Source organism: Bombus pascuorum, chromosome 12 (assembly GCF_905332965.1).
Source record: "Bombus pascuorum chromosome 12, iyBomPasc1.1, whole genome shotgun sequence".
Classification (NCBI taxonomy): domain Eukaryota; kingdom Metazoa; phylum Arthropoda; class Insecta; order Hymenoptera; family Apidae; genus Bombus; species Bombus pascuorum.
Window position 1 is genome coordinate 44,453 of NC_083499.1, and position 19,650 is coordinate 64,102.

Genomic DNA, 19,650 nt, shown 5'->3' on the forward strand with positions numbered 1-19,650 from the left:
CAACATAATACACCTCAGGCAAATTTAACACTCTCCTCATTTCGCTTCAGACTGCTTAACAAATTTGTATATCAGACTTTCTATCTGGGACACAGGAAATACGCGTTTATTTAATTATTTTTCTTATCGATTTATATAAATAGATACATACAATATTAAACACATGTGTTTCTACCTCTTCGCAATATACATAACAATATTACAGGTACAGACTGGGCCGTGGCATATATCAATTCACTGCGCTGGAAGCATGAGTCAATTACTGGCCGTTTAATTAAACATTATATGGATCATAACTTTGTAAAACAACGTACAACATATGAGATGCAATAATAAAACGCGATAGTATGATCTGCAAATATTACAATTTCGTATTAATAACGAGCTGAACTGCTATCAACAATACCAGCTGTACAGAAGTTAAAGGGAACATGTGTAAGTTATGTAAATATAATAATTAAGACACAATTTCTGTTTAGCAAATTTTATGATATATATATATATATATATATATATATATATATATATATATAATTAATATATAACATAATATATAACACACACATATATATATATATATATATATATATATATGTATGTATGTATGTGTGTAGAAACATTAATTTTTATTATTTGAATCGATTTTTTTCTATAGCAGAAACTTCCACTCTTATCCTACGCACACACACACGTTTTCTCGTTCTCCCTGTACATTATATAATTTTAGCAATCGTATACGAATTACGAATGCTGCAAAAATCTGCGTTTAATGCTCCAAATATTTGAAGCTAAGTATCGTATCGATATGACGTACTTTCAATCGTGGCAAGCGAATGTTAAACTTTTGTTACATCTGAAACGTTCGATTAAGGTATGAGCATTAGTATTAGAAAAAACAAAGATTAATATTTAATATGTATAATTATAAACTCTCAGGACTACGCTCACAAACTTATCGAAATATATTACACTGCCGCTATATAAAAAAAGAAGAACACGCTTATATCTATTGCACGTCCTTAAATTTTTATATACTCCGATGTCAGCATCTCCTACACTCTCAACTATATCATAATACAGAATAATACATAATAGTTTATATACCAGTGCTTTCTTCGTGTAACTATATACAGATGCATAAGTTCAACTAGTAGAGTTACAATTTCAGTCGACGGACGGTGTAACGGTCCTTCAGACTCCATGTCTCACGAACTCTCTTTCTTCGCGTGCAATTCTCCTAAAAAATCAATAGTTAAATCAAATATGTACATATATCACTTCAAATTTGAATAACATATTGATTGCTTGTAATGTTTTATCTAATTTTGATTGCCTCTTTATTCAAAATTTATCTTTTTTTAATTAGATATGTATTATTTTATTTTTAGTACCATTAATGCATTTTTTAATTATTTTGAACAATACAAGATCTGTTATTTATTGAAACATGAGCTTTTTAAAACTGATAATGAATGCTTTGGTTATAACTGATACATACATATATTGTGTACCTACTTTCTCTTTGATATCTACGGCAAGCTTGATTCCTTTCTTCCGCGTCGAAGTACCATAGAGTGATTGCATATCTGGTTTTGTAAGCTGGCTGGACCTCGTGCGGATTTCTCCTATCAGACCAGAAGAACAATATTCTATCGAAGAGAGGTTCAATATCCGCCACTTGATCACGCCAGCCTTCTGGGAATATCCTCAAAAGGCCGCCGTTTTCCTGTTGATGCAGAAATAATACAATTTATTATTATATATTATTATTTAAATGAGAAATAATTTGAAATAAAAATTTACAATAAATTTGTAAGTTTAAAATGATATATCTCGAGAATTATTCATTTATTACATTATAGCATGTCTAAACAGTTGTCTAAAAAATACTTATAAATCCTTACAAGGTGATAACAAAAACTGCGAATATCGAACTATGTTCTTAGTGCAGCCATTTTTTATATTTTAAATGTTTTTATTACAATTTCTCCCATCAAAATTGTGGGCATATGCAAGAGTACCATAATAAATAAACAGAATAAAAAATGTACTAAAACAAACTGTAAAAGTTTAATATTAAAAAACATAATATTAATATTAAAAGAATTTATAAAATAAGATATAAAAAAAGATATTAATTTCTCGAAAACAAAGGATCGTGTACTCAAAATCTTTCGGAGCTGTTTTACCATCAGCCTAAAGCATCAAATACACATACATACAGCTAATTTATTCGAGATTTCGCAGTCTTGCAATTTCCGTGTGAGATGTTTTTTGTTTAATACGATTTAATACAAAAGATGTCCATTCTTTAATATATTATTGATGATAATTTATTACCAATCATACTCATTAAGCATTAATGAGTCACAATATTATTTGTCCCAATATAATATTTCAATAAAAAATAGAAAGTATTAATGATTAAATTTGCAGATGTGATGATAAAACAATAGCGAAAGTTTGAATAAAATAAACACAAATTCAAGAACATACGTACTTTTACTATTAACATTTGTATAAAGATTACTCTTTAAATATAGCAATATTTTGTGTTACTCAGCATGAAATTGTTGTGATATAAATTCTTATTTCTATATTATTTTATTATTATTTTTATAATTATTTGTGATATAAATTATTTAGAGGTTTACTCGCATTACCGATTTCGATGATTTTTTAATATGTATGTTGTTGGAAGGGAGGAGAGATGATCCTGAACAATTTTTTCCTAAATATGTAACTGCTACGCCCTAGTTTCCGAGATATTCGTAAAAAACTGTCATTCTTAGCACATTGAATCCTGTGCTTATGTACCTGAGACTCATTATTTAAATCTTATCATAGATCTGGCTATAGGTAGCGTAAAAGATTTGACTCTCTTCACCTTTGAATCTCTTAATCATTTTGTCCTTATATTAAATTTATTATTATTTTACGCAAGCATTACCGGTCTCCTCACTGTGACCGGATTGAGAAAAATAACCCAAAACTAAACCTAATACATTGATGACATTTCGTCCAGCTTCACGGAAATGATCGGAATATCCAAATATTGTAATATTCAAGTTCGCCCAACTCTTGTTCATACATACTAACCATAAACAAAAGATAAGAGTTAGGTTTGAGTTAGGGCATTGTATTCGGCCATCGCAAGGCGGCTGGCAACCAATACTAACGCATACATTGTTGCGGACGTATATTTATAGGCAGAATTCACTGTAGTGATATCGACAGTTTTTTTGCAAATATCTCGGAAAGTAGGATCGAGCGGCCGCTACATGTATAGAAAAAAGTTTTTTAGTATCAGGACCTCGACAATATATTCAAAAATCATCAAAATCGGTGATGAGGGTAAACTTCTAAATCAATTACTCCTATTCTTTTTTTCTTTTTTTAATCTGTTGGTTGATTACAATATGAATTTTCTTAAAAATTAGCTACTTCAATAAAGAAAACTTCTAGGTTCTCCAAGTTCGTTAACTTTTTAATTCTTTCATTAAAGCAAAATTTGAACGCATTTAGAAATACAAAAGTTCAAGACTGAAAGCTTGTTCGGAAAGAGGTCAATATAAACATGAGGATTTTACACAAATTCATCAAGGTTCTCTTTAATGATGTCCTTGTTCGAAAGAGATGTATGTATTTATTCACGGTTAAAGGTAACAGAAACAGGCACACGTGAGATGAGACATTCTACAAACGGTGCTTTTATATTTTTCAAGACAGCATATGTTTGACAGCCCCTATTTTCCGTGTAGGTCAACGTAAACATTGCTCAATACGAGATTCTCGTGCATGTTCGAGATGGAAGCGTTACATGGGGCAACTCACGTAGGCCCTGGATGCTCTTCATGCTCCATTCAACTCTATCGCCTATCCTTTCTTAGAGTGTTCTCACTTTTAAAATTCAAACACGCATGGTCGCACGTGCAGGGTGAAGTAATAAGGAAAGTACATGTGAGAACGAGCGCTAGTCATCATGCAGCTATTGTTATAATTTATTGTAAATTATTATACGATTCTGGTTATTATATGGTTATTACAATTTATTATAATATAAGAATAGAAATATATACATACATTAATATAAACAAATCGTTATTTTTTGTACAGTTTGTAATTTGTTACCTTTTTACAACCACTTCTGATTTGGACTTAACAAATTTAACTCTCTTACAAGTGTATCATTCAAATATACTAAATTACAATATCCAGTATATATTGTACATATATTACCATGCGTAATATTATTATTAATATTTATTTCTTGTAAAAAGTTGGAAGTATGTACATATCTCTTATATGTAATACCAAAAATGCAATGAATCGACGATAAAAAAGATTGCTAATTATTTTTTATAGTGTTCATTTTGTGTTATCTTATTACACCATCAAAAGGTTAAACGAAGCAGAACATTTACTCGAATATGAGGGGGTTAAATAGTCTATACAGAAAATCACTAAATTTTTTCACTCAAATAATGTGAATTTTCAGGTAAGCGGATTCAACTAGAGTTCAGTTAATCAGACATCTATTCTAGCACGATACTGTTGCATTTCTTGAATATACATACATCTCTAAAACTTCCATTTTAATGTGAATAAATTATACTAGAAATTTGTATTTTGAATTGACTTTGTAAAGTTGTGATTTTCTATCTACTTACTATTTGTAACCAAACGAAAATAGATATTTTCGAAAGATTGCGTATTTCACAAAATCATTGAAGTAAAGGAAAATCTCATGGAACATCACTCAAAGGGACGACCCTGATATCTATACCTCACAGGAAATTAGTTTTTAGAAGGCACACATCATTATTGTAATGGCTACTTGGGACTATAAAATTGTTCATGCATTATTTTAGAATTAAAAAAGACAAAAACAAAACAAAAATTTAAAATTTTAATAAACATCAGTTAGCAATGTAACACAAAATTATGTTTGCAAATTACAGATTACAACTTATTGATGAATTATAAAAGAAGAAACTTGATAGAATTTTCAATATATCTTATTTATATTTAATTATATTTTTATTAGAAATATATTATGAACATTAAGAAATTAGTACAATCAAGCGCAAATAACTATTTTATCTCTTGAAGTCATAGTATAATGATAAAAATGACTAAATATGTATTTCGGTACTAAATTTTCATTTAAGTGATAAAAATTTCTTTGCATATTTATTCGTGGCATGTACATAGATCTTACCTTGATATCCCAATCTCGGTTAAGATAGTATATAGCTGTGATACATCTTCCATCTCGATTAGGGTTATCCACATGTTTCACGTAATGCGAACCGTGACCAGGATAACAAGCCACCATCGCCTGAAAAATAATGCATCGCATCATCTTAATCGAAAAAGCGAAGCAGTTCTTGCAAACCGGCTTATATGCATTCGCAAACTGACTAATCGTTAGGAATGTAGATCTAAGTGTATCGTAAAATTTGTACAGCTCGTACATCATCAAACAGCTCGTTGATTTTTTAAACAAAAAGAGATACTGCTTATAAACAGCTTTTTTTTTAATTAAAAACGACAAAATGACGAAGATAAGTGGTCTCGGATATGTAATAAAACAAATGTCAGATATCGTAATTGATAATCTTATATTATCAAAAGTATATAAATAGGTGCGTAACATATTTATGAAAGATCAATATATCTAAAGTATTTGTTTCTACCGCATTATAAGTGTGTGTATTTTCCCAAAGTTCTTATATCATTGTTGATTTTAAATCATTTTATAAAAAATTAATTTATTAGATTTTTATTACAGATTGTAGATCGCAATAGGTAGTGATGCACCTCGTATAGGTAGTGAAGCGCATAGTTGAATTATTTCACGAAATTTTTATTTATTTTTTAATTATAAGAAGGGTAACAATTATTAAATTGAATTATCAATTCAAGTGTAATCAATATTAAAAGTCTAGAACTGAAACTTCTAACGCAATTTTCTACTCACTTCGTCATTTTGTTTTACTCCTACATATTCAGAAAATTATTCAATTAGTAATCGATTAAATTTAAAAATTATATAATTTTGTTTATGTTTTCATATTGCGTACCAAGTTATATGTATACATATAACCATTGGGAAGTGTTTTTATATTATACTTGAAGAATTTTAATCAATCGATTAAATAGACATCAGTGATAATGCCCTGGAAATATCATCGAAGTGAAATTACAATATTATAATATCTCTAATCAGCTTTTATATTTGCTTTTCGCGAAAATAGTGTATGTTTCAATTGAATTTTTTATTAGCGGAAACTTAAAAACCATTTTCCGACAGTATATATCGATTCTTTGACAATTCTTAACGAACTGGGAATAAATTATATTTTACGGAAATTCGATTACTCGTTAAAGAAGTTTTTCATGACTTCTAAAATTATCACAGATTATACTTTTCAATGTATATTGATTATTTTTATTATTATTATAATTTGTTATTTAATAAGAAATATTATTAACACACATATCGCCAAATTTTATTATCTAATAAAATATAGTTCAATAAATTAGTGTAAAATTATAAAAATTAATTAATATAGAACGATTATCAACGATAATTAATTATTATTACATACGGCGAGTTTAAAACATTTAAACGATAATTGTATCTGCTTCTGTTTTCCAAAAATATAACTATGTATATAACCTAAAATTTATGGCGTGTATACACCTGAATGAATAGTACCTAGAATGCTATATGCAACAAGCCATAGCGACTGAAATCTCAAGCAAGTTTTCAGCTTCTCGTAAAGTGCATCACGTAATGGATGGCAGCAGTACATTTTCTATTCCAATTCCTTTGTTTTCAATGACAGAGTTACGTGAGGTTACAACGACACGTCATTTTCAACACTTATACGTCACGTTATCACTTCGTTTTTTATATTAGTAAAAGTTTTTAAATAAGTAGAAATTATTGGTAAATCCTACAGTGTTTTATTTAAGTCCTTTTTGTGCCAGCTTTGATTTATTTATCAGTTTTCAAATTACTTTTGTATTATATTTTGGCTTCGTAAGAAATTCTGGAAACAAGTGTTGATAATATGTATGTAGGGTATATGTATTTACTAAACTCTTATTATTTCATATTTTATAGCGATTTAAGTTTTTTGAATGAACAGAGACTGAAAACACACAAAACTTTAGTACATATCTACAGGATTAGTTTACTTGAAGAATGACACAACTGAGAAAAGTAAATTTTTCAAGAAATCAATTCTACAATTTTTTGAGAGAAGATTGTTAATTACTCAACTATTGGCAAAGAAAAAAATATGTTTTTTCTACAATTTTGGTAATCTTTTGGCTTTGAGAGCCTCAAATAAAATATTGTTTGTATGTATTCCGTATTATTAGAAAAAGTAATTTTACTGGATAATTATTACATTTCTTAGTAAATAGCTCATTTTTAGAGTTAATTTTTGCACACAATTCGAAATTCATGATTCTTGAGATGCGTAAGTTTCCTATACAGTAAATACAGAAAGAAAATTTCTCTCATGAGAAATTTTTATCACTAAATAAAGAATTCTGAATAAATATTAAATGACTCATCATCATCACAAAAGTACAATAACATCAAGTAATTAACAAGAATTAACAGACTATTTATTTCTCTTATTATCCTTATATTAATTTATACTCACTTCAGTTACAACCAAGGCTAGATATAATGGAATAAGTAATTTGAAAAAAGAAACAAGAGATCTTGTATCCCAGTCTCACTTACAAAAAAAGCAAAAATCAAAAAAAGTTTTAAAAGTTCGTGTAAATAGTAAACTGTTGAATAAGCAACGAAGTCAATGATCTGAATAATTGCTCAGCGGAATAGCATAAGACATAGACCTAGTATCAAGTCAAAATAAAATGCTCACGCGATGTAACTGGTAAATCGTATGACTCACAAGTCGAATGCGATATTACCTATTATTCTCTCTATGCAAATTCATATCTAATGAGGATTTAGCTAATATATTTGCAACACATGTATTTAAAGTACCTATAGTTTGGTGTATAATCCTTTATAGAAGAAAATATACGCTATTTGCACAGAAAATGATCGTTCTTGAAAATAAAAGTTAGTAGTATATATCAGAAAATAAAGTTTGTTACAATTAATTAAAGTTACCATATTAACTTTTAGTATCTCTTTATTAGCTCTTTCGATGAAATTATTACTCATTATATAAAGTATATGTAAATAAAAAAATAAACCAATCGAAAGCCTTTCATTCCAAGATTTGATGCTTGTCTCCTGTTAACATCATATTTCGATATTGGGATAGTTATTTAAAAAACTATATTTTGGAACTTTCAAAATTTTAAATCTGATATCACCAAAAACGTTTATTCTTCAGATGTCCCTTCGCAAAATTTTATTTGTTGTCCCTAAGAAGGGAAGTAATTGAAAATATGAAATTTCACAAGTGTATGCTAAATCCCAAGAGGATGGACCAACAGATCTCAGAATTACATTATTCAATATCATATTCCACTAACTACTCCTGTGCTGTAACGTAAGGTTTACGTCAATAAGAATTTTAGAAGACCTTCACGAGTGACATATTCTTTGATTTTTCATTCGAACTTTTCGCATCACTAAGATCCTTTTTATATGTAGTTTTTAGATATATATCATAAATATTTCATAAATATATTTTTTCTCGCTGTTTCCCAAACATATAAGGCATAAGCCACAAATTTATTTTCCATCGATAGCAGACGATTCAATACATGCCTCTGATATATTAAAAGCTCACACGATGTCTGTAACTGATTCACATAGATCGTGATTACTCCAAATGAAGTTTTCGAAAAATTATTATCCAGAATAGGTTTTCAGACTTTTTCAATCTTTCAATATTGAAAGCAATGAATCGAAATATTTTCTATATTGGTATTTCTTTTCCTCCAAAATTTACACTTTATTATTCATTCATCTATTCACTCGAAACTCGTAGAGTTATATAAAAAAAACAAGTGTATTAACAAATGCGTCGTCTAATCTCAAAAATTCATCGTATATTTAACTTAAAAACACATCCATTATAAAACACATAAAACGATCATAAAAATTATGAATGATAATCACTAGACCGTGGATTTTTATGCATTTATCAGAAACTTAAGGATACAGAAACGCACAGAATATATATAATGTGAAAAGACATATAAAATATCTAAAGCATAGTGTCCGCTAAAATATTTTGCAAATTGCTTAGATACTTACCATTTCTTTAAATGCGTCCATAAGAATATGAATTTATATAAATATCCATAACCTACTAATCCTATTTATATCTACACAAATGAAACAATCAATGATTTTAGAGTTACAAGAGAAGATGTTTATGGAATATTTTAAAGGCTTCAGTAAACGTAAAGTAAATGTTGATCTAGCTAGACGTATCAATGAAACGTTAAATAGCAGAGCAGTCAAAGGTTCCTGACAATGAGTGCGTACATGTACCCGAGAAGGGCTGAGATAGTCAGTTACACAGTTTCTTCAGAGGTAGGGCGTATATACATACAAATACTGATCACAATTTAGCCTTGACCTAAATAGACCACTAACCTCGATGTCCTTGGCACTAAATTCGGCGGCGTGTATATTATCACGTAATCCACGAAATATGTGTCATACGATCGCTTTTTATGTTTACGTTTTGAAATCAGAAACGCCAATGTATAAGGATACATCATTGTCATCCGCGTAAGAAATCCATAGGATGTGTCTTTGTCGGTACCAATTCTCAAAATCGAGATATACAGTATGTTTTTCTTACTTAACGCTTAATGTCACTTCAACTACAAAATGAGAAAGGTGTGCGAGAATTTGACGAATCAGCATATTATTGTGCTCTATATGAATACATTTTGTTGTTTATATTATATTAGAAAGTTGATTAATTTACTCTTTTTTATGAATTTTAAGAAATCATAAACTTTTTCTCAGAAGTAAATATTATTCGCTCCTGTTAATTCAATATTGTGGTAAAAACTTGCTTTTGAATCCTATAGTTGCATTTAATCAAATAAATTCGTTAAACAAACGACGTAAATCTTACTCTGACAATTGCTCACGAATGCTAAAAAAAAAAAAAGAAAAAAAGAAGAGGTAGTAAAATAAAACCATTTACAAACTTTCATATTATGTATAACAATGAGTTTTCTTAAAAACACTTTGACTTCCTCAAGGTCTCTACCGAATTACCGAAAAATGCGCATTCTAATTCAAGTAAATAGACACTCGATACGCGTTCTCTAATAGTGATCCAGAATGGCAAATACCTTTCAAAAAGCTATTTGATAACAAATAACAACTTCCAGACACGTATACGGCTCAATCGGAAGTATTTTTTTTTCAAAATGATCGCATTTTACCACGTTCAATAATGATATCCATATCGATAGTATTCAATAATTATTGTGTACCATCGAATCACCTTGAGAGACGAACAATTGATACTAAGCTCGTCGCCGTGCACATCGGTTTGTTTTAAACGTTAGAGACAGCAGAAAAACATTCGTGTAATCAGTTAACTATTATCTTTCTTAATTTCCGTCGCGCCATTCGACGACAGAAATTGCTGGAGTATATTAAATACGAAACATTCTTTTCTAACATGGATCATAATCGTATAAATTGACTTAAATTGTCAATAACTTGCGATTGTGCGATTTACAAGACGTATACAGTATTAAAGAGCGCGTACACCTTGTTTGAAATCTTTTTTCCTCTCGTTCCTCCCAGTGACCTCGTTATCTGTAGACTGATACGATATATTATAGATAGGCTGCAACACCAAGACAAAACGCTCGATATCGTACACTTTACGTGCAGCTCGTCACGTTCCTTAGATAAGTAACACAATCTGCCAAAAGTACGCCATCGCGATAATAATGTAAGAATCGTTGCGATAGATTACGAACAGTAACGTCAAAAATATATGAATTCTTGACGTGAATACGCGATAGAGTCGTCTGATATGAATGCTGCGCACAGTGAAATTTGTTTTATCGCGTTTATTAAACTGAAAGTCAAACGTCTGTGTGCGATCTTTGTCCCTTCGTTTGGTATAAGTTTGAAGAGAGATTGAGAAGATGGTACTTTGAATAAGAAAGAGAAAAATAGAAAGGAGAGCAGAAAATGATACATACTTTTTTCGTGTGGCTGTTTGTGGAAGAATCTGTCAAATTTCAATTAATCCTTCATAATCTGTGCAGCATTCGACATTATATTCTAAATGGTCTATGATTAGTAAGTTACAGCTTTAAAAAATGTATAATTTAGATAGGTATATTTTCACATTTTTGTAACCAACAGTGACTATACATTTTACTATTTTTGAATATAAGAACTAGGAAAGATCGAACCAAATGTAATGTACAACATAACATAACATTTGATCGTAAAGAGTTGAAAAATCTGCTTTTTCCTTAAACTTTTAAATATTTCATATTTCATATTTTTTATGAATGTTTAATTTTTTACAATGTTCCGTATGGGTAAGACGTAAAATAAACCGGTGAATTTTCTTAGGTTTAAGGTTTAAGATTTATGGTTTAAGTTGTCTATTCAAGTGCAATCCTATTGTTAAATTAAAAAACTATCTGTATAGATGAAGTAATAAATAATAATAATATCGTTTGTTTTTTATATCCATTGTTTTCTTAACAAAAGTTTAATTTAAAAAAAGTAATAAAAAATTGTTTTGCATGTTTGATGGATAATTATATGTGCTACTTGTTTTGTAATTTATGATTGATGATCGTACTGGCGACTGAACGATTTTAACGAAACATATGATTAAACTCGAATTGTTATTAGAATTGTAACCACTCAGCCATTTATATGCAATGCAATATGCAATATCAATTACATTCAAATATTTTTAATAAATCTCGTAATATTTTCTTCAATAAGAACAATTTATATCGAAAAATCGCAATATTTGTCGCTTTGTGTACAAAAGATGACAGAAACATCAAAATAAAAAATATATTTCTGGGTATTCTGCTTAAATATTAAACTTTAAGATAGACAACCACATGCAAACAATCAATAAAATTCCGATAATTCTTACCGTGTATACAAATGATGTACAATTTAGTAAATACATATATTGAAAATATGCATTATCATATTCTGATTAAATTTCTGAACATATCTAGGTATGTAAAAAACAAAGAAAAGGCCACAGCACAAATTGCAGAAGAATGAATGACCTATCGATGCTTAAATAAATCTGCAGTAGTGGTATTATGAATGACGTAGTTTATATTTCTCATAAATTACGCATTGGCTATTGAAAGTTCTTTTTTTTGACATTCAATTAATTTTTAACGCAATATTTTTAAAACATATTAAAAATTAGAACTGAAAAATATTTTATAAAATTAATACGAGTATCAACCGTCAACTTCTTAAATATCATGTGCTCGAAAATAAGCCGAAGATGAAGATTATTTTTGAATCACTATTTCTTTACGAATATAAATTCGAAATGCAACGAATATAACATTCCGTTTAAAAAATAAATAAGAGTGTCGTACCAAGTACGACGTTACGTTATTCATAGTTCAACAGTTTGTATAATACAACTGGTTTAAGTGGACGGTTAACGTTAACACCTTCGTACAATATAATTACATACTGAATTATATTAAATTTCGAATTTCTAATTACACATGATATGCATGTTTTTATCGCAAAAAAATAAATTAATTAGCGAAAAGTATACTGAAAATTTTACTAAAGCTACTTTGTGAAAGATATTTTTTAACAACCTTAAATTTCACAGCCGTTTTTAGACATCATGAATATTAAATAAGGCTTTGGACTAGAAGCGACAATTCACAGAAAGAAGCAAAACCACGTCCTATCCTCTTTTAAATTCGCATTACTTTCGATATACAGAAACTATATCACAATCGGAATTTTAGCATTTGAACAACGACCAAAAATTATTTCAAACCTCATTTCATTGAAACAAATACTCGTTGTAATGTGACAACCAAATCTTTACAACTCTATAGTTGCAATGCAACTAATCAGCAACAATCGAGACTACGAACCGAAAAGGAATGGAAAAACATCCGTATATTATTCATTTAAACGAAATAGGTATTACGTTTCAGGGGAAAAACTACTTTGTTAATGTTATTGCACGTGTTTCATAGAACCGAAAGGAAAACATACGACGTTTGTTACACTTTGAATACGGAAAATATTTCTGCAGTATAAGTCATCGATTAGAATCATACAATTTTTGTATATTAGACGATATTCATAATACATTCTGCTTTTAAGTAGATACATAATTACATAGACAACTGTAAAAATTCTTTATCAAAGGTAACTTTGTAGACGATACAATGTTTGCCGCACACGAAGCAACTTAGTGGCGTGAACGTGAACGCGGATTGTAAATTTTTTGTTGTTAGGTTGGCGTAATTGAGTTACTGTTGATTGTTAGGCAGTCGTTGGATCATCCTTCAGGAAAACGTACATGGTATTGATCTATTTTAATCTTAATAAACATATCCTTACATTCTAAGTTTTAAACAATCATTTAAGTTTTAAGTAACGCCTCTCCTTACGCTATAATACCATTTATGTATGGTTGCTGTAAATGATTCTTCGTAGGAAAGATTTGGTATACATCACACATTGAACAAGGAAATATTGTTATCTATGCTCATTTTACTTCATATTTCTCTCTCTCTCTCTCTCTCTCTCTCTCTGTATTTGTATATGCGCATGTCATAAATTATAAAAATTTTCATGCGCTTCAACATACTAGATTTACCAGATTATAATATTTCCTGTTGCTATATAGTTGCTATAAAGTTTTCATTTATTACCTTTCCTGGTAATTGAAATTCTCTTTCGACAAAACATGTAAAATTTTGTTATATTTTTGTATATGTCTAGTGCAAGTTTGGAATACATACTGATGAAAATGAAAATATGACACAGTCAGAGACGTAAATGTTAAACATTTCAAAATGATAAACGATAATGGCCAAAAATAAGGAATTTCATAATAATCTGGTAACGAAAAGTGACTTTTATTTTGTATTAATCTAGAAAATATAGGATATGAAAAAATGTTAATATAAAAAAAGGAACAAAACTTAATTTAGAGAGTAGATTTAAAGAACCATATTGATCATTAAAATTATTAATTAACATTGTTAATAATCTATAGCTGAAACTTGTTGAATAAATATACATTTAAGACCATCGATTTTGCGAAACATAGATCTTGAAAAAATCGTCTAAAAGATCCTATGATCGTGTACCACGAAAATGAAACTGAGAAATTTTAAGTCGTTTATTATACATTTGCATATATTTGTATGTTTTATATTTTTTAAATATACATATAGTAACGCGAAAATCTCTACTTATCGCGAAACAGATAATCAAATTTTGAAATGTAAAAGAAATACCGTGAGCCATAAAGCATTGTAACGCGGCTATTATAATTATAAATAAAACGGAAGATATGTCATACCGATCAGAAACTCAACAAACACTGGTAAATACCCTCGTGGAAACGACACGACTCTAGGGAGACGAATGAAATCGTTTTCAGACATGATTGGCACGCTCTCAACCGTCTAACTATATATGCAAATGCATATATGGTTTGTATGTATGTATGTTTGTACCTCATTGATTTTTTCATCTTCACGAAGGTTAAAGAGCGAGATGCAGCCAGCCGGTTGTAAGGATTTAAATCGAAAGTGAACGACCTAACGCGAATGTATTGGTCACTATCGATGAAAGAACTATGTATTAAAGAATGCATAATTTAAATATTACCTTAAAAAAGAAAAAAAACAGGATAATTTGTCATATTTCTTTATATTTAATATTTCAGTTTCATATAATGGATTTCACATTTATGCAAGATTATTCTTTCTAGCTTATGAAATTACTTAGTCATGGAATTTAATTACCTGTCAAATCACTTTGTGTACAATTGTCAATTACTCCAAAAATAAAGCATAAAATATAGGATTTTAACTTCTATTAAATATACTTATTTGCCAAAAAAATAAGCAATGAATATAGATATCTAACATATTGCATGCTGTTTTAAAAATTATTGTTTTTATTTTTCATGTTTATTGGTAATTACTAATTAATTTGTAATTATAAATTGTAATTATTTTCATAAATGTTCTTCACACATTGTAAAACCGGAAGTTCGCCCAAACTTGATAGGGAAGAGTTAAATAAATGTTCTTTGCATTAGGATGAATTCGCGTTAAATAATGCAATGTTTTAAAATATTGTCAGTAACTCAGCACTATTTTTGAATATTTGTAAATAAAGTCGTATTGATCCGAAATATCGTTACGCAATGTCGCGTAATTTTAACAATACACAATTATCTAACGACGAAATTCCCCTTAAGATGAAATACCTAGCTTTCTTATTATGCAGATACGGTACTGATAGCACTTTTCTAGTCTAGATAGATAGTAATCTTCTATTTACAACCTAGAATACATAAAAAATGTAATTTTACGTTCAATCAATAAATTTCAACATTACATCATCATTTATCGTTAGTAAGTTAGGATTCAACTTCAACATGAAGAAGTGAATATGTTTTAAACACACATTTAACCATTGCCGCAATTATTTTTCTCTTTGTACTTCACTCGACGTGCAAAGGAAAAATTATAATAGTTAGGCAGTAGTTCTCATATTTATACAATACTTACGAAATGTTCAATTCCAAATTCTTCGAGTACTATCAGAAAATGCAAAAAAAGTTAAAGAAGAACGGTATCCAGAAACGAAGTTCAACTTAATTAAATGGGAGATTTGGTGCGAGACAGCAAAAGAATTCGAATTGTATCGAATATTTTCTTGCGAATTATAAATGGAAACAGCAACAGAACGGAGCAATATGTTTGGTTTAAAAATATGTATTCGCTTGTTTCTTCAATTTCTGAAGAGACAAAGTATTGTTTAGTCTAAAAGGAGAATCAATTACGATAATACGATTGAAAACTTTTTTTTCAGACTTTTACAATTAGTTGCAACAATTTTGGGATCACGTTCGCTTTTCCTCTTTACTTCTATTCCTTGTCGTTCCTGATTTATGTATTTTAATACAAATGTATATTTGCATTGCATCACAATAATATTTAATATAAAAAATACATTGAGTTTCATAACATGTACCTTCAAACAATCTTAGGAAATATTATTATATATAGTAATAAATAATAGTGATAAAATAATTTAAAACAGTAATACTCATAACATTATGTAGAATATCTGCACATTACGGAAAATCAATGAAGAGAAATGAGATCCGCTATCATATATTGAAAAAACAATGACAAATATCGTCGATATTTGTGGTAATATCTAAGAAGTTATTCAAGAGTATATAAAAAGTTATTCAGCTCGATAAATTTATTTCAAAACGCGTTACGACATTAATTTATTAAATCACACAATTTTATAAAAGAAAGAGTGAGTCGAGATAACCTTAAAATCTTTATATCCAACACCACCAATCACACAAAAGTTCAATTCTGTCATTCTGTTTCCTGTATGGAACCAAACAAGCTTCAGATGAACAATTTTGTACTCATTGTCTGGAAGATAATCAAATGTATGCGAACATATGAACCAAATATAGTATATATCATACGAATAAAGTATTTACTTGAGAAAACTACACTTCTAAGTCGCAACTGATCATTGATACTATTACTTAGGTCGGTCTACATAACACCTCGTATCGTTCCACTCATTCGCCCACGATTTAGATTCTGTTTACGGCCTTACGGGAGACAGGATCGTAATCGAGAAAAACGCATACACACTGCCTACTTTCTGGCATAAGAGACGAAAGAGAGAGTCAGTGAAAGACAGGGAGAAAGAGATAACTGCATAATTGTATGAACAAGTCAGCCGTACGGCGTACGTGACCGACCGCACTTCGTGGTTTGCTACTCTCGGTTCTCTGTTTAACGCACGAGCTACCTGAAAGATCACTGCAATTTCGGGATCCTGACCTTCTCTGCCTACCGTCGCTTCCTCCCTCTCTTTTTTAGCCGCTTACAAAATTAAACCGATGCTTCAAGGGACGTAAACGATTTGTTTTTTCACTGATATATTACACAGAATGAACGCGCGACCCCCCCGTTACCGATATCGTTCATCAGACTTCTATAGCAAATCAGAAAACGTGGCACGGCTTGCATCTCAGTGATTAATTCGATTGTTAGGGCTCTCGTGCAAAACAACAGATCATTTCTTCTGGCCAGTGTTACTAATATTTCCGCATTTGCATTGTTTTCACGATATTCAAAAAACTACTTTTTCATTGTTTTGTATAATTCTCATTCTTCGTAATGATATACATACATAGATTGGAACTTAGTGTGATAGTTGCTTAGAATTAATAACATTTTCAATCTACTGTTATCTAACAATTTAAATATGTAAATATTGTAACAAATTTAATTTCTTAAATGCTACTTTTTACATGTATAAGTAATACTGTACAATTTTTATGATAATAAATAAAATATATAACTATTTAACAAAAACTATAAATTATAACAATTATGTAGAAGATTACAATATTGGAATAAAACACAGTTTGTATAAACATATTAAACTACCAAAATGTTCAATTGTTGAAAATATATGTAAGTGATTGTGTATTGTATTCAGGAAAAGAAAACCGTTTTATTGCCAAAGTTTATTTCAAATTATAATAGCTATTCAATTATGCGTTCAATGAATTAATATTTTACGCATAATCAAACATTAAACAAATTTATCATATTAAATGAATAAAAAAAACATTTTCCTTACAATAAAATTTTCAATGCTTCTGAAATTGATTTAGAAATAAAAAGGAATACTCTATCAAAACTATAGAAATGTAGCGAACTTAAATGTATATAGACTTACAATGTGTTTGTATATCTATAAGATTATTAATAGGCATTAGTATATCAATTAATGGAGTATTAATACAATTCTTATTAATTATTAATACATAGTTTGAAATGCTTGCTTATGATTCAAATAGTATAAACATAAACTTTGACAAAGTAAGGATATTCAACACAAGACATAAATTAAAGATTGAAATAAATATAAGGCTAATGTATACTTTTGTCGTATGTAACGATAACAGAACTATATGATATATAAAATGTGGGATTATTTTTATGCTTACCTTTGTTCTTCCATTAATCGTGTAGTTTCCCATTTTCCCATTGTTGCACATTTTATTTGCCCTCATAATGACAGCATCAACTTGAGATATGAGCATTCCAATGTTTTGACATTGTTTTTCTTTTCCATCAAGCCACGTTATTTGATCACCACGAATTGTCTTTAAGTCATTTGCACCTGCTTTATTAGAAACCAATTGTCCATCCTTAAATAACCCAGCACTGTACATATTTAAAACTTCGTTTAACACTGCAAGACCTTTTTCGGTTCCTAGAAAATTGTCTACCACACACATACCATATTCATCCATGTCTCTAATCACATTTCTGCTTATATCATCTATTAATTCTTCAAGATTATTTTTATTTTTATGGAGGAAAGGTGGTAAAAATTCTTCTTCACGGGTTAAACGAACCTCTGGAAAGTTCTTCATACCGTTATGATGTTGTGTAGGCATATCTAATTCATGGTCCTGTAGGTTATCTAGGATTCTTGAACCTTCTAGAGCAGGATTCAACAATTCTGTTCTGGCACCTAAGATCGTGTCTTCAGAACTTCCTTCATATGTTATGGGAGAAGTCCATCCATCCACTCTGTTAGTACAAGTACCTTTTGTCTTAGTGTTATTGGATTTCCTCTTGGAATTTCGACTATCCTTATGATTTGATTGTCCTTTTACCTTTTCTATTTGTTTGTTGGTTCCTGTAAACAACAAAATCATGCAACAATTATTAATTAAAATAAATGAAACAAAGAAGTTGTATTTATTTTACAAAAAATCATACATATTTTATAGTATATAATACAGTATTAGCTAGTAAAAGATTACACAACTCTACAATTCTAACGTGAAATAGTTTTAGAAAAAGGCACGTGGGAACAAGATCAAGTTTCACGTACCGCCAAGATGTTTCCCGTTATTATGCACTTCTGGAGCAGCGTTCGAACCTCGCGTTCTTTCTAACACCAACTTCTCGCTTAGGTTAGAAACCACTGGTGTAGTTAAATTCTGGCAGTTTCTTAAGGAGGATTCCTTTTTAGCGGATTTCAAAGTGGAATTTTGACTAGTAGCCGAAACGATATTTGATACGATCGATTCCACAGAATGAGTCGCACAAAATTCTTTGTGACGTTTCCAATCCCGCCTCTGGTGTTCTTTGGTGCAATAAAATACGGCCTTGCACCGTGAACACCTTAGCAGCTTGTCAGTTCTATTACAGATAACACAGCCTACCGTTGTACCAATTTGAACATCACCGCCGGGTGTCTGCGCACGACTGACTATCGGTCCAGACATGTTTCGTCGTTTATTTAGCGGCCACGAGTGTCGACGACATTTCTCCAACGAGGGAAGTCACACACGCACTCAATCTGCGTAT

At 29.8% G+C, this 19,650-nt stretch overlaps 1 protein-coding gene across 1 annotated transcript; it reads right to left on the reverse strand.

The window, feature by feature from the left end:
• Positions 1–77: 77 nt before the first annotated feature.
• Positions 78–19,568, reverse strand: LOC132912460 (egl nine homolog 1). The gene is made up of 5 exons (XM_060969893.1): positions 19,172–19,568; positions 18,273–18,973; positions 5,222–5,341; positions 1,516–1,726; positions 78–1,237 (listed from the first exon to the last, which is right to left on the reverse strand). Exons 1-5 carry the CDS (start codon positions 19,566–19,568, stop codon positions 1,206–1,208), a joined length of 1,461 nt encoding a protein of 486 aa, XP_060825876.1. The 3' UTR covers positions 78–1,205.
• Between the last annotated feature and the right edge of the window lie 82 nt (positions 19,569–19,650).